This window comes from Dreissena polymorpha, chromosome 14 (genome assembly GCF_020536995.1).
Source record: "Dreissena polymorpha isolate Duluth1 chromosome 14, UMN_Dpol_1.0, whole genome shotgun sequence".
NCBI classification, from domain to species: Eukaryota; Metazoa; Mollusca; class Bivalvia; order Myida; family Dreissenidae; genus Dreissena; species Dreissena polymorpha.
The window spans coordinates 10,016,129-10,028,612 of record NC_068368.1 but is presented as its reverse complement, the minus strand read 5'-3'; the positions used below and the strand labels follow the sequence as shown (position 1 = coordinate 10,028,612).

Below are 12,484 nucleotides of genomic sequence, written 5' to 3'. Positions count from 1 at the left end.
TGAGTTATGTTTTGAAATGTGCATATAAATATAGAAGGCTTTATTATTTTCAAACAAACTGTTTGCTGATTGAAAAAACTGCCATGACAATGTTTTGAAATACTAATTCCGTAAGATTTTTAATAATTTTCCGAAAGGTGAACTTTAATTGGCTATTTTTGACAAAAAAAACGCATATGCCGTCTGGCTAAACCTGTAATCATACAAAATAAATTTTACCCTTTATTTTTTACATCTTCTCACATTTACACTAAATCCCGAAAAAATTTATTGTGGTCAAAAGAATTAACGTTTTTTGCCGGGTGATTCTAAACAGGTAACTGGTTGAATGACACATGAAGATGTTTGATCCAGATTGTCTTTATCTGTAAATTACTGTTAATAAATATTCTTTGAAAACTAAAGACTGCATTTTGAACAAAGCATTAATTGACTAGAATAAATGTCAATGAAACAAATCATTAACAAAAATAACAGTCCTGAACGTTCCAGACGCTTTCCGCAGTTGCGTAAATTTCGGACATAAAATTCGGATGCGATTTTAGTAACAGAAAAACTTTTGAGTCGGCGGTTAAAAACAGGGTCGGTTGGGTAACCGGAAACAAGACTTCTTTTTTTTTAGGCCTTATACATGTACCTGGTTTACCCACATTCGTTATACATGTACCTGGTTTCCACAGGATTAGGCTCATGGTTACAAACTAGTGTTTTCACTTTGGTCACCAAAACTGCTTTTATAGCTGTTATATCCGTTTTCTCAGACAATTTACCATACAAATTTAGGGGACATCTGCTAGTGGGCCCATGACTTTTTGATGAAAATAATAATAATGTTTCTATTCATATTATATTGATAAGAAAACATGTTTGCTTTATCGTTTTTCTTTGCCAATAGCAAGTTGATGTTGTTGTTTTTTGCTAAGGAAATAGCCCCATATCTGTGCGGACTATGTATCCAAAAACTAGGCGATTTATTTACCAGAAAAAACCAACTATTTCAAGTTCTATGTTATTGGAGAAAAATATTTTATAATTGAAATGCAAAATCGATTTTACAAAAGTCTAGGATATTATGGTCTTAATGAGCAGTTGTAAAATGGTATGGTCAGCATCTAATATTCAAATCTACAAGGTTCAAAGATTAAAGCCAGTGAAACAGTGTATTAAAACAACTTCCATCAAAAATTGAGATGACGTGTTTCAAAATGGCCCATGTAGCATAAATTAATAAAGATTAAGATTAAGCTAGGCTCAGTATCTAACATGAGATGTGTTTGTCAGAAACACAATGCCCCCTATTGCGCCGCTTTGAAGCCATTAATTTGACCTTTGACCTTGAAGAATGACCTTGACCTTTCACCACTCAAAATGTGCAGCTCCATGACATACGCATGCATTCCAAATATGGAGTTGCTATCTTCAATATTGCAAAATTTGACCTTAAAGGATGACCTTGACCTTTCACTACTCAAAAATGTGCAGCTCCATGAGATACACAAGCATGCCAAATATCAAGTTGCTATCTTCAATATTTAAAAAGTTATGGCCAATGTTAAAGTTTTCGGACAGACGGAATATTTGACATTTGACCTTGAAAAATAACATTGATTTTCACCTTTCACCACTCAAAATGTACAGCTCCATGAAGTACACATGCAAGACAAATATCAAGTTGCTATCTTCAATATTTAAAAAGTTATGGCCAATTTTCCAGTTTTCCGACGGACGGAATATTTGACATTTTACCTTGAAGGATGACCTTGACCTTCACCTTTCACCACTCAAAATGTTCAGCTCCAGGAGATACACATGCATGCCAAATATCAAGTTGCTATCTTCAACAGTGAAAAAGTTATGGCCAATGTTAAAGTTTCGGACGGACGGACGGACAGACCCCATATATTAGACATTTGACCTTGAAAGATGACCTTGACCTTCACCTTTCACCACTCAAAATGTGCAGCTCCATGAGATGCACATGCATGCCAAATATCCAGTTGCCATGTTAAATATTAAAAAAGTTATGACCATTAAAGTTTTCGGACGGACGGACTGACATAGTGACGGACAGTTCAACTGCTATATGCCACCCTACAGGGGGCATAAAAATCCCTACCTACCAACCCTGTTTTTATTTACAAAGAGACCAGAAACAGACCTTTTTTTTTGGCCTTATCACATGTACGACGTATGACATACCATCTCGTGACATCCCCAACAGTAGGCATTTCTGTAGTCTACAGTACTGACACCTGTTTCTGTTCACGCGGTCGATGATACATTGCTTGTTACGTGGACACTGGTAGTTGACCGGACCTGATTGGGACCGTCTGGAAAACATGCAGGAAAACATTATCGTAGGTCCAAAGAGCCTTGTGCTGGGAAAACTGGGCTTTATGCATTTGGGTACATGTAATCACCCTAGATTAGCTTATAAAGTCTGCAAACGCCTATCAGGCAAGAAAGTTTCAGCTTAAATGGAATTCTTCATTTACCAGAAGTTTCTCTTCTAAATCAAACTCCAGTTTATGTATTTAGCCCACTTTACCAAAATGAGGCCTTTTTTCAAGTTGACTTTGCTAGTTATGCACCAGTAAAATTCTTATTTTAGGGGTTTTCTCATATGTCATGGTTTTAAAACTTAATATATCAAGCAGTGGTGCACACATATTGGTTTTGAGGATTTCATCTTTTAATTTGGAAATTCAGGTGATTGATACATTTTGAGACCACCAAGCAAGACATCAATGTATCTTTTATTGGTTGATTTCATTATTAGCTACCATGTAAAATTTAAACTTGTCCAAAAACAAAAGAGGTCTTACCTGCCACTGGTTTCATACAACTACATTATTTCTACAGATTAATCAGTATCACTTATATTGTGGGGTTTTGTTCATTCCCCATCGTAAGATATCATAATTTCTAAATTCAGCTTGCCCAAACAGTGTGTCACTTTCCAACGACCAAAACAAGACAACACACACAAACATTCTTAATAATTGCAGTGTTTTTTTTGGATGAAATATTCGGTGTTATTCGGCCTCATTCCCCCATCTTTGGAGTATACATTTTTCCCCCAAATATTTTTAAAATTCCCCTCCTGAAAGTGTAATTCAATTTTAATCAATACCTCATTTAAATACGTCTTTCGTTACGAATTTACTACAATTTTCCTGAACTGCATCCGCCATAACTTCCCCCAAAACTGAAAAAAAACACTGAATTGAGATATGAAAATGAGCCGAGTTCAGGAAAACTAGGCTTGTTTAGCCTGTGCAGTCTGCACATGCTTATCAGAGAAACAATCCAACACTTTTATGGAATTGTTTTTAAGAAAGTCTCTTCATAACAAAAATCCAGTTTGGCAGAGTGTCATCCCTGATTAAGGGGACTCTTGTATTAAGCCCAGTTTTCTCAGAATGAAGCTCATATGAAAATTAACAATTGGGTGTATTAACCTGAAGAAGCCCTTGCATCCCTCACATGTGATGACTCCATAGTGGACTCCCGAGGACTTGTCTCCACATATCTTGCAGGGTATCACCTCTATCTGTGCTGCAATACGAAAAAATACAAAAGTTACAATTTAATATTAGAACCAACCATTATTCTTCAGTGTTAATCTTTTGTAAATATTTTGCTTTACCTCATTTATGTTTTAACTGCAATATTGAACAGAAAGCAACAGTTATCCGAGTTTCTAACTAGCTTTTGTAAAGGATACATTTTTAGATGGGCTATTTTGCTTGCCCTCAATAACCTGATACCTGTGTACTATACATGCAGGGTAATAGATAATATTAGATAATAAACATATTAAAGATGTCATGTCAATTAGTTTTCATTACAAGCCTTTTGTAACAATTAGTCCCTAAAAACTATTTGGCAATTAGTTTTTGACAATTTGAAAAAAACCTACCTACATGTACATGTATTTTCTCCCACGCATCCTTGTGTTTGGTACTATTATTGTGCTTGGCTATGGTGTCCTTTAGAATATTGAATTATCAAGCCTTAGCCTATACTGTTTAAAGATAACCTTTTAGTTTAATAACAATGTTGCACTTATGGCGCATTTCTAAACCCTCTCCATCAATGGCAAGCTAGTGGAAATGACTTTTCCACAATATTATTTGATTTTCAGAAACAGAATCATCGCAGTGCTTTGCGCTGAATATTTAAGAATCTATCACTACCTGCCCAATTTAAACTGAGAGTATACTCTTAAATCATTAATTATGAACAAAGACCCGTATGTCCGCAAATATAGTCACACAAAAAAGGGAACTGGGAGTGTCCCAAAAGTTCAAAACTAAGAGTAATTACAGTTACTCAGTATCTATTATTTATAAGTGACTAACAAATTGGCCAACTTACTTTTTGATGGTGTGTATGTTGAAGATGCTGCAGCTGTAAGTAAAACATATAATGTCACGTTACAATTTAAATTATTATTGAATATTGTTCGGGGTTCATTTTAAGATTTATCAGAATTTTAACTGAAACTTAATTGAGCTTATAAGTGGTCATCTTAGGCCAACCATCATTAACACATGTACACATAGCTACTGTTAATTGATTGATAACCAGGTTCTTGATTTCTTAAACAATTTAAAACAAACCATGTTTTCAAAAGACTAAAACAATTATGTTTAAAGTTTATAACAGTCTTTTTTCTGCTATTTATTGCAGAATTTCAACTCTTTCAAAATGTAAACTTGTATTGCTGGCCTGATAAAAGAATAAGGTTTTAAATTCAAAATATCAGGTTTTTTTATTTAGTACCATTATTTTGGTGGGCTCTTAAAACACTAGATTGAACTACCAAATCTTGAAAGCTAGGGGCCCATTCAAGCAACCATACAAACAAATAAATTTCCATCACTTCTTATATGACCTTATGAAAAAAGATGTGGTTAACTTATTGAGAACTTATAAGTGATACTTACTTTTTGTTTTCGTAAATGTAGAAGATGGGGACGCAGCTGAAAAAAATATATATGAAATGTAATGACTGATGTAAACTAAATTCAGATCAAATAATAAGACATTATAAAAAGATGGCATTATTCAACCACACCTAATGTTACTTAACCCCTGGATCTGTTTGTGTAGCTTATATTAAGTTAACCAAGAGATGTGTTTGTCAGAAAAAAAAACAATGCCCCCTATTGCGCCGCTTTGAAGTTGAAAATTGAAGCCATATACCAGGGTATTTGATCTTTGACTTGAAGGATGGCCTTGACCTTTCACCACTCAAAATGTGCAGCTCAATGAGATACACATGCATGCCAAATATCAAGTTGCTATCTTCAAAATTGCAAATGTTATATCCAAGGTTAAAGTTTGGACGCCGCTTTGAAGCCATATATTTTACCTTTGACCTTGAAGGATGACCTTTCACCACTGAAAATGTGCTGCTGCAGCTCCATGAGATACACATGCATGCCAAATTTCAAGTTGCTATCTTCAATATTGCAAAAGATATTCATTATTGCAAACATTTAACCAAGTTTAAAGTTTGGAGACAAAATGACAGACAGGCAGGCCAAAAACAATATACCCCCGATCATTCGATCCGGGGGGATAAAAACAGGTAAGTTTGTTCTTAATCATCAGGAAGTTAAACAAGATTCATAAAAATACCAATACAATTTAGCCAATATTTTATTCTCATTACTTGCAGCAACTTATAGTCTGACATTATTTAAAGTAATACAATTTTCATCAGACCACAGCAAATGTCAGTTGAACCCTGTTGAATGCCTACTGATAAAATCACACTTTAAGCATAACACATGAGATAATCATTCCCATAAACTCATCATTCTTATCTTATTATGATAACTTCAACAAACTTCATAGCCATGCCTTCCTACTGTGTGCATTTGTTACTTTGTTCAAGTTGTTGATATCTTTAGTACAAACTGAAGCATGTTAATTGTTATCAATTATTTAATGAGCCATGTTGTGGAAAAACTGGACTCAATGCATGTGTGTTAAATAATATCCCAGATTAGCCAGTGAAGCCTGCACATCACGCTTATCAGGGCAACACTTTCTGCTAAGCAGCTTTAAAGTTTAATGGAATTTTTCACAATATAGTATTTTGAGTTTTTCTGCTGTTTTTGTCAATTTATGAATGAGATAGCAAAAGGGGCTTTTGAATGAAGAATTAAGCATGTTATAAAATGGCATATATTCTTTAAAATTGAGTGGTTAAAGTATTATCATTTTAATTAAAGGTGGGCAGGATTAAGTCTGAATGTGGAAACCTTTTTGCTTTATTCTTCTTCATTTAATTTCATAATTTCACTGCAAACAACTTAAGTCCATTTAATCTAAGTCCTTGTCCAACATCATAATTTTCAAACCTTATGACAACAGCTTGTATGCTATTTAAAATGTTAATACATTTTAATGATGCACTGCCACCGTGTTGCTACATTATAAATGTTACACATCCTTTTTACAACTCTCAGTCTACTTTCACTTTACTTTGAATGATTAATGGTTAGTTCAATATGACAAAAGGCTGTACAACTATATGAACAACCCTCATGGCTACGTAATAAGTCTTGCCCAATGAAAATCAAATTCCATCTTATCCACGTAGAGATAACTAAATTATCAGCAACGCTGTGCGGTTTTAATTGGTAATATTTGACACTAAGCTAGTTTTGTAATAAACTGAACATCTAAAGACCTTGTGAAAACGAAACTAACACGATGTCACAACACATTTATAGAATTTAAACGTTCACGGTGGACCTTATGGATTTGAGAACTTCACACCATACTCTCGTCAATTACTGCGTAGAAATTGCAAGAATAAATCGTGTAATGACATCGTGTTGCAATTAATAACTATTGCATATTCAATTAAAGTATTATGTCAGCCATGTGCATGACATAGTTTTCGAATGTAAACAATAAAAGTAGGTTGCACGAAGGGTTAAATACCCACACTGATTGGCAAAATTACACATGGCGGTTTTGACCGCTGTTACAACATTTCGCGAGGCATATCCCCATCAACGATCGCGAATTTCTATCCCATGCACGTCCCTAAGTATGTTGAAAAGTGACTTACTGTCATTCACTGTTGTCATTGTGGACCATGGGCTTTCGTCCGTGTGACCCAATTTAGCCACTGCGACCTAAATATCCACGAATTTACAGCTGAACATCCGCTGATTTTCCATAAATAACACTCGCAACTCCAGTAGGTCACTCGCATTATCATGTAATTAGCATAAAATATCATTACGCGGCCCCATCATTTCGCAAATGTTAAAGTATTTGGTCAAAATGTTAACATTAAAAACTTTTAAAATTACATTTTTTGTGTTTTTCGTAGTGATAGAGCATGACACCTTGAAATGAGGTTATTTGTCTATACCTCAAAGCGAACTATTTCGGCATCCACACTGAACTATTTTGTTCGCGAGGTGGTTAACCTAGATCACTCCCGCCACGAGGTGTCGCTCCAACTGTGTAATCTTTCGAGGGTCGTTACGAAATTTACTAAACATGGCATTCATTGACTTAGCAAACCAAGCAGTGCACTTTTATCTATCGATGCACGTTCTTGTTATCATAAGGTCAGAGAGTATAAGTTCAGAGAGGAAAACATTTATTGCCGGAAATACATGTTTCTTTAATTCTATGTTTAAACTTACATATTGCATCTTCTCTGTTTTAGCTTTTATCCTTTTACATTCAATTAAACTTTATTATTTTCAATGTTCTTCTAAGTTCTTCCATTTAAAATGTACCTACTTTTTTTTCTCCGTATGTAGCATTGACATTATTTAAGTGGTTTCTACAAAACTGCTTTATTTTACATCGTTTGTTTACATATTTAAATATACTTTATTGTACCTCCGGGCGGGATATACCGGGGTACGTGCCAGGACCACCCTCATGCCGTTGGCCGTGCTAAAAGTCTGGTCTAAAGGCAAACGTACGACCAACGTCTGAAAGAACCGCTTATCTTGCCACCTGTAAATCTAACTCTTTCAATCTAAATAATCTAACTCTCATCTAAATATCGAACGACCAATCAGCGATCGATAAATGAGGGAGACGCTTGCTACTGGTTTGTCCGCCGTTTCACTCGACATTTTGTGTGTCAAGGTTCGCATTATTGTTCAACGAGTGCCGTTTATATTCTTACAAAAAATGTCAATGAAAATTGTTCTACGGTTTCTTAATGTGGCTTACTGTATGTAATAAGTCTAGTTGTATCCAGAAGTAGTTGGAGGAATGGAATCTATACGATTTCCAAACATAACCGTGATCTTGACAAATGCTTAATGTGTAGAATTACATATTATGCTGCTCTGCGTATCTTACCGAAAACCCCGTTATCAGTCGTTATTTTTGCCAGAAACAAATGAAAAAAAGAAAGATATTGTGTTTATATAAGAAACAAGAATTATCTTTAAAAAAAGATATACGGCGTTGATTGTAGTTGGAGTTTGTGAAAGGTAAATGAGATCAAGGATAGCGAATATCTTTTTCTGTGCAGTTCTTAGCTGCATCACACGCAGTACGGGATGTTACGCGGATTTTTCGCGGCTTATTTTACATTATTACGTACTGCTGGTAATAAACCCATAGAAACGAAACAGAAAACCAAAAGAAGAATGGAAGTGAAATTTAAACATATGAGTCAACCGGCCACACGCTAAGTATCCGTTTATGTTTTAAATATTTATACGCGCGTTCTTCGAACAAACCTGTTTTTTTTAAACAGTGGTTTGTCGGGCATTGCTATTTGATTCGATTATTAACAGTATCGAGAATCATTGCGCTCAAGCTTAATACATTAGTCAATATAGTGGAATAATTCTTGTTAAATTAATTAAAAATAATTATCATGGTATTGTTGAAAACACATAAAGAATCTATAATTGACAGACAATATCGCTGAATATTTTCATTTCACATCTTTCTGGTCTAAAGAAAATTGCAGTTTACCTAGTTCACGGATAGCGTCTATATTATATAACGATTATTTTACTGGCCGCGAACTTAGGTCAGCACATAAGCGTATTCGAAGACGCAGCTATGACCTGTAAATAAACCACACTTTTACCGCAAACTGACCCGTGATACCTCGCGGGTTGAAATGCAATTAAAGTGAGGCCACGCTTCCACTGCTCTTTATACTTTAACATGTTAACATGTTGACAGGAATATGGAAGTCAGTACTAAATATGAGAACATAGCCTTAAGTATAAAACGCTGTTGCCTCTGAAAATAAAAGGTGCACGCACACATTGATTGATGTCGAGATTGAGTGTAAAACTGTTCTATCTATTAAGCCTTTTCATTTGAGATAAAAATGTTTCATGCTGAACACGCAGTAAAACAGTGTTACAAAGACGCAGACAACGCGACCGGCTGCTATTAGCAGCTTCAACTTGTAGCATTTGCAAAATCCCCATTATAGAACGTTAATTGTCTCTTACCGGTTTCACCGGAGGGGACTTATGGTTTTCGCTCTGTGCGTCTGTGAGCCTGTTTGTCACACTTTTCTGGATCCTGCGATAACTTTAAAAGTTCTTCATATATATTTTTTCATGAAACTTGAAACATGGATAGATGGCAATATGGACATTATTCACGTCATTTCATTTTGTTCCCACGTCAACAATTCTGGTTGCTATGGCAACAAATAAACTAGAAATACTGCTGAAAAGGTAGTTTTCTAGATCCTGCGATAACTTTTAAAGTTCTTCATTTTTTTTCATGAAACTTGAAAAATGGATAAATGGCAACATGGACATTATGTACGTCATTTCATTTTGTTCCTACTTAAAAATGTCCCGTAATCGTTCATAGTTCATAGATGACACGTAGTTACTAACAATGTTCATTACTCTTAAATTACCAGTGTGTAGCCTATCATTCGATATCTCGTCATGCGCATAATGCCAAGATGACGAGTTTTGCATTAACTACCATTTTCTCGTGCCGCGCATGGGACCAGTCGGTCCCTCTCTATTTATTTTAATTTCCCTGCATAATATAGGATAAAATATTCAACAACACCACATATCAGTTTCTAGTCCAATTTAATGTCTAACATACTTAATATTTTCGGTTATACAAATATAGTCTGATAGCTACATGATCGTATCTTTCTCGATCCGTACACCTCCAAGTCTAAACGCTAACTGTCTTGTTTCCCTCTAACATCTGGCCCGTGAAACTCAGTTATGAATCCCATTGGTCAGTGTTCTATGTGTCTTTATTTCTAATTGGCTGAATTACAATCTGGAGAAGTCACTATTCAAGTATGCACACGTTAATGAGCGTTGTGGTACAAATAATCAATAATGCAAATACAGCCTAAGGCTTGTGTCAACAGCATTGTAACCCCTTTGTTGTTATACACACACCAGATCCAAATATTTAATCTTTTGTCAATATTTCGTACATAAAGAAAACCCAAATATTTCACCCAATTTCTCATCATTATTTGACACAACTTATCCTCTCAATTTGATTTTTATGTATTTTAGGATACAGAAAAATCTTTAAGAATGTAAGAATGGAAGGAAACGAAAACATATTAATAAATACGATGTAGAAAATCAAACACGTAAACATGAAAACATCAGTGACTAAAACATATATATGATGAAAATCTGCAAATTATTAATGAAAGTTTTAACGAATGTTTCTGCTGAAATAATAAAACGTCGGAATATTTAAATAGTCAATGCCAATCACAATGACGTGGAATGCGTCACTGATTTGGGAAATCCGATACGAATAGTGTCTATTTTTGACATCTTTGCTGGAGGCGATGTGGCGTCTAGGTGAAAAGATGAGACGTCCGGTATGTGACATCTGGTTGTAGATGGTAACATGCAGTCGATTGAAGACGTCGGCTTCCGAATGAAGACGATTATGGTCGGTCGGAGAAGCTGTTGGTCCTCGGCTGTTGCACGATTTAGAATACTTCCAACTTTTATTATATATAGTTCTGGAGAATGTCTGCATTCATGACTGTAGTATGATAATTAGTGTTTATGTACATGTAATAAAGGTAACACACATATATATATAAGTTCATAGACGATAAAATGTTCACCTAATATATGTACAAAGTACGCGCGATTTTTCATCATCAAGTCCATTCATATCATCGTATCTTTAAAAATCATTTTCGACGACGCGTGAAATGTCCATTAACAGTCCACTCGTTGTATGGTACTGATGCTGGTTCACAATTTGGAGCAATGTCGACAATGTTGATCCTAATTGAAGTCGTCTGTTAAGTCATCTGATTCTCGACGGATACATCGTCGTCGAAGATATCTGCATGTCGATGACATATTCTTCTTCTTTGTCGGGGTGTTAAGATCTGATCACGATCTCAAATGCGTTATGAACGCATGTTGCTGCAGGCAAACCACGCCAACGATGTCAGGAGCGCTGCTTTTCTCCTTAACTTGTATCGCATTGGCAAATCTTATAGGGTCAATTACATGAAATGATAAACGGGCCTTTTATTTACATATTAATGGAATTTGCTATATAAGCACTCAGATTACTATTCACACCTATTATAAGATATACCCAAATAAAATTAATGTGCTAAAGGAACGCGATTCTCATGACGCAAATTTATGATGTGTTATTTAAACTATACGCGTTTGTCTATTCAATGAAATGCATTGTGCTTTATTATGTTTTATTTACTTGAGAACAAAAATTTACAAACAAAATCCCTTGTCTTAATGTAGGTATTCTTATAAAGAAACGAAAAAGAATAAACTACATATTCGATCAGTATCAAATTTGTAATGAATCATAGCAATATAGTTGTATCTTTTACATTATACTAATAAAAGAGACACTGCTTTGTTTTTAAGGATATTTACAAACTGTATTAAAATGTTATGTATGCCTAAAATGGTGTTTACCTGAGCGCTGTAGGGCATAAGCTAGCGTTGGTTAATGTCGTTGTCAAGTGCGTTGTCATAAGCTTGTCAAGGTAAATAATACGAAATGAATATTTCCTGAGAGAAGGCGAGGCCCTGTCTGCCTATTTTGAGGGTTATTTATACCAATTTCGTTACGTACTCGCCCAATTCGTGACCCACGCCTGTCATCAAGTAATGGGCGTCAAACGTGAGTATCTTGGCGTTCATAGACAGATAATGTACTTACTAATTGTTTGTATGCATTTTGCGAGTCACGATTCTTATATTTTACGCATCGGAATGTCGCGTTTTTTTTTCATAATGTACCTATTAATTGTTTATGTGCATTTTGCGAGTCACGATTCTTATATTTTCTGTTTGTTACATATTACTGAAATATATCTATTATATCACCCGTTGACTTAAATATGACATTTTCATTTCATTCTAAACCCGTAAATCAATGCTAATGACGAAACATTATCAAAATCGGACGATACCGTCCTCTATAATCCTGTTTTTACATATATACTACA

At 35.0% G+C, this 12,484-nt stretch overlaps 1 protein-coding gene across 2 annotated transcripts in view; it reads right to left on the bottom strand.

Annotated features, from left to right (window-relative positions):
* The window catches only part of LOC127859066 (probable nuclear hormone receptor HR3), a 30,739-nt gene extending 23,474 nt beyond the window's left edge, over nucleotides 1-7,265 (bottom strand). Inside the window, exons 1-5 of one of the 2 annotated variants that reach the window (XM_052396475.1) lie at nucleotides 7,097-7,265; nucleotides 4,953-4,988; nucleotides 4,381-4,413; nucleotides 3,462-3,558; nucleotides 2,200-2,330 (exon numbers count right to left, since the gene is read on the bottom strand). In XM_052396475.1, coding sequence (XP_052252435.1) covers nucleotides 2,200-2,330; nucleotides 3,462-3,558; nucleotides 4,381-4,413; nucleotides 4,953-4,988; nucleotides 7,097-7,115 — 316 coding nt within the window. In that variant the 5' untranslated portion in view covers nucleotides 7,116-7,265. The remainder of the gene's footprint in view (nucleotides 1-2,199; nucleotides 2,331-3,461; nucleotides 3,559-4,380; nucleotides 4,414-4,952; nucleotides 4,989-7,096) is intronic. The other variant, XM_052396476.1, reaches the window with a different exon arrangement.
* Nucleotides 7,266-12,484: the final 5,219 nt, after the last annotated feature.